The sequence below is a fragment of the Rhinoraja longicauda genome, chromosome 1, assembly GCF_053455715.1.
Source record: "Rhinoraja longicauda isolate Sanriku21f chromosome 1, sRhiLon1.1, whole genome shotgun sequence".
NCBI lineage: Eukaryota > Metazoa > Chordata > Chondrichthyes > Rajiformes > Arhynchobatidae > Rhinoraja > Rhinoraja longicauda.
The window spans coordinates 61,542,680-61,546,586 of record NC_135953.1 but is presented as its reverse complement, the minus strand read 5'-3'; the positions used below and the strand labels follow the sequence as shown (position 1 = coordinate 61,546,586).

The 3,907-nt window shown below is 40.0% G+C and overlaps 1 protein-coding gene across 1 annotated transcript; it reads left to right on the top strand.

Annotated features, from left to right (window-relative positions):
* The first annotated feature begins 1,769 nt into the window (after positions 1 to 1,769).
* gsx2 (GS homeobox 2) lies at positions 1,770 to 3,680 on the top strand. Its single transcript, XM_078410428.1, has 2 exons — positions 1,770 to 2,142; positions 2,802 to 3,680. Exons 1-2 carry the CDS (start codon positions 1,770 to 1,772, stop codon positions 3,140 to 3,142), a joined length of 714 nt encoding a protein of 237 aa, XP_078266554.1. The 3' UTR covers positions 3,143 to 3,680.
* Positions 3,681 to 3,907: the final 227 nt, after the last annotated feature.

Sequence of the window (3,907 nt, the reverse complement as noted above, 5' to 3'; positions counted from 1 at the left end):
TATATTTGTGATATTTGTGAATGTTAACGTTAATTGTAATGAGGCGATTGAAGATGAATGTTAGATTGACGGGCATGTTGTATCAAGAACCTTCCTGTTGAATGTGTGCTCTCAATCTAAAAGATTGAAATGTTGCTGTTTAATGACATTTATTTCGGGTGCATGCCTGCCTGCCTACGGAACGTGTTGCGTCTTTTAACATAAATTATCGACAGGCAAAGAGGCAAGGGGGTAACTGTTAAATTCCAGGAATAATTCTCGGGGTTGTTACTATTTATTAATAATTATAATCGCGATATTCTAGCTAATAGGTGGCACTGGCATCTTGCTGATGAGATATTTCAGTGTGGATTCCAGCGTCACTTTAAAAAAACAGGAGTTCAGTTTGTCACTCTCCAAATGTGCAGTTTAATGGTTTCACAAATGGTATGTTTACTTAAATTGATAATTTTCTCAGAAGTCAAAGAATTTCTGAGCATTTCATATTCTATTTGTCCAATGGTAATAAGTACTGCGTAAATTCTATGTTTCATTCGCGACGCACATGTTCACATTAAGTGATATCTTTTAAACATCTTTTTATATCCGAATAAGAAAATCGTGTACGTTTTTGAACTGTGCCACGCCGAGGATCAGTCTTCTGCATCGTGCTAAGTCTAGTTCTTAGAAAGTGCGATTCTGTCATTGCTTATGATGGGGGCATAACGCCTGTGGTAATCCTATCATAAATTAATGAACCATTCCTTTGTTCGGCTGCATTTAAAATAAATGCTCTTGATTTAATTCTCTTTTCTTTCAAAGCGGACCCAATCTCTGAATAGAACAAACAAATAAAATCAACTGCAAGTCCACCGATTACAAATAACGCAGACGTGTAATAAAACAATATAAACGCAAGGCAGTGCGTAAAACTCGTGGATCCACTGATTGGACACACGACCTTTCACCTTTTGTCACGAGATTTAAAATCACTTCAAACTGACCCAATGGTCTATTTCTAAATCCAGTCACACATTATAGATCTTTGACGCTGCACTTTGTCTTTCAACAAAAGTAGACCAGCCAGGTTATACGTTGCAAATATTGAAATGTATGTTGCACCATTGAGGCGCTACATTCATAGCCAAATATTCTTTTAAAGCTTTATTAAAGTAAGAATTGCTCAGTTTTAAATCCAGATTTGCCAATTGATAGAATCATAATATTTCATGAATGGAACCCAGAATGTACAATGGAGTATTTTTTATGTTGCACTTTAGACGGCTGCACATACAACAACACACTTACAAAGGTCCAGAAAGTGTCACTCGATTAAACCATTCCCTTACTCGGCGAATCAATTGAAAGTGATTTTAAATCTCATGACAATGACGCTGTTAACGGCAGCTGGTTAACTTGCGGTGTATCCGTCTTAAGTCAGCTGTGGAGCTTTCCTTTTCCGCGCTGAAGAAAATTACAAAACACTCACTTAAAAAGTTTTTTGTTTCTTGTTTTGTCAGACTTTGATAGCGTGTCTCAAGGGGTTGCCTGACAAATGGGGAAATGTTGATCTCCGCTTCGCTTCATAATCACGTGTTAATAGTTCATTGGCAGCATTAAAAAAAAGGAGCTTTGGAATAGGGAGCACACGTGGGTGACGTTCAGACCAACCATCGCCTGAGACCCTTTTGTGTAGCCTCCAAACATAAGCACCTTCTGACTCTCTCCCTGCGCAGTGTTTACTGAACCCAGAATCAGGCAACGCCAGAAAGCACCACGAAGAATACGCAATGTCTCGATCGTTTTATGTTGATTCCTTGATCATCAAAGACTCTTCAGTAAGACCTGCTCCTATCTTGAATGACCACGGCCAAGACTTTCTAATTCCCATTAGCGTTCATTCACCAACAGTGATGTCCGTTTCTGGTCCCGTCTGTCCGTCCAGAAAGACCGGTACTTTCTGTGTCTGTCCCCTCTGTGTCACGACCCATATTCACTCATCTCGGAGTGGGATCCCACTACTGAAAAGCCAGTTCCCAAATGGAGATCCTCAATACTGTCAACGAATTAACCAACAGTCAAACCCCGGGCTCGGGCATCCACCTGTTTGCACACCTACATACAGCGTAACAGACCCAAGAAGATATCATTGTCTTTCCATGGGTAAGTTTGAAAAGGAACTTTACTGTCTTAGATACCTGAAGACAGGTTGCACCGTTTAGCCAGATAATTGATTGGGAGAGTAGCGATGACATGCGCATGTATAACGCTCAGAGTTGTACATGAACACCCAATACTTGGAAGTGGGGATATTCTTTTTGAAGGGCTATTTCTGCTTTGGCACAAAGATTACACAACATGTTTAGTCTAATAATGTTTACTAATCGACCCCGCTTCAAAATGTATATGATTCATGTACAAATGGGAAACTAATCTAAAAATGTTAAACGATGTTATGTTTAAAAGATGGGTTAATATACATGGAGACACAACGACCTGCAGACGTTGGTTTATAATGAAACAAAAAAGGGACCCGACGCGAAACATCGCCCATCCATGTCCTCCAGAGATGCTGCCTGACGCGCCGAGTTACTCCGGCACTTTGTGGGTTAATATGTTTAATTCCAGGTGCAGCTGATATTTACGAGTGAGACGTTTAAAATTGCCTGTAATTTGTAGATATTTCCTGGATAGGGAGAGAGATTTTCAGATATCTACTTTGACGGGATTTTATAGTTGTCTAACCGGTGGCGAGATAGCACCAGTATTTTTAAAATTTCCTCCGCGTTTTGTAACGTTGCAGTATCATTACGTATCCACAGGTCCTGAAAATAACAGTCACCTACAAAACGGTAAGCGGATGAGAACAGCCTTCACAAGTACACAACTCTTGGAGCTCGAGAGGGAGTTCGCCTCTAACATGTACCTGTCGAGGCTTCGCAGGATTGAAATCGCAACCTACCTGAACCTATCCGAGAAGCAGGTGAAGATCTGGTTCCAGAATCGGCGCGTCAAGCACAAGAAAGAAGGCAAGGGGACACCACGGAACGCTCACAACATCTGCAAATGCAACAGCCAAGGTCACTGTTTGCGCTCCGAGGACGAAGAATCCCTCTCGCCAATATCATCTGGCAAAGAAGACAAAGATATTTCACCCGCATAGTCGCTACGGGCAGAACTGCAACATCTTAAAGTTTATATCCTGATACAGTTCTAAATTTCTTCACGCACTTACCATCTCTCCCCTTCAGCATTTAAAACAAATTTCCCTTCGTGTAGAGTTGTATTTGCCTGCTCGCCCTGCCGGCATGAATAGATCCATTGTAAAGTTGTACTGGGATGCTCCGCGCTACAGTCCCATGTTCACCGTTTTCAATCAGTGCAAGTACTTTAGTTACAAGTGCTACCGTTTGAGGTTAACATGGTCTGAATCGTTCAGAGTTTCTTTTCTCTAGCATGTTAAGTAATATTCACGCACTGCCTTTATAAAAAAAATTCCCAAGAGTTTTCTGCAAATAATGTATTTCCAAACTCATCTGACCTTTTGTAAAAAGATAAAAGCAGACATCTATGTACATGCGCCAACTGAAAGACAAATGTAGGTTGTTTGGAGAAAATAGCTCTAAACGACTAGCCATTTTGTTGGCACATTGCTGCAAAATGGCACGGTTAAAAAGTCCATTCATTGTGAATAGTTTTATATGACATTTATATTAATATTTATTTAAAATAAAATGTTGGGATTTTTGAAAAAATGTCGTTTATTTTTTAGCTAATGATGTGACTTGATGGGAATAAAAATGTGAAGTAAAAAGAAAACCGGAAATACATAAGTCGTGAGTTATCTTATTCGTCCAGTTCAATAATCACGGAAACAGTAATTTCTTAAATGCAACTTAATGTACGCAGCGGCGGGCTCTGGAAAATC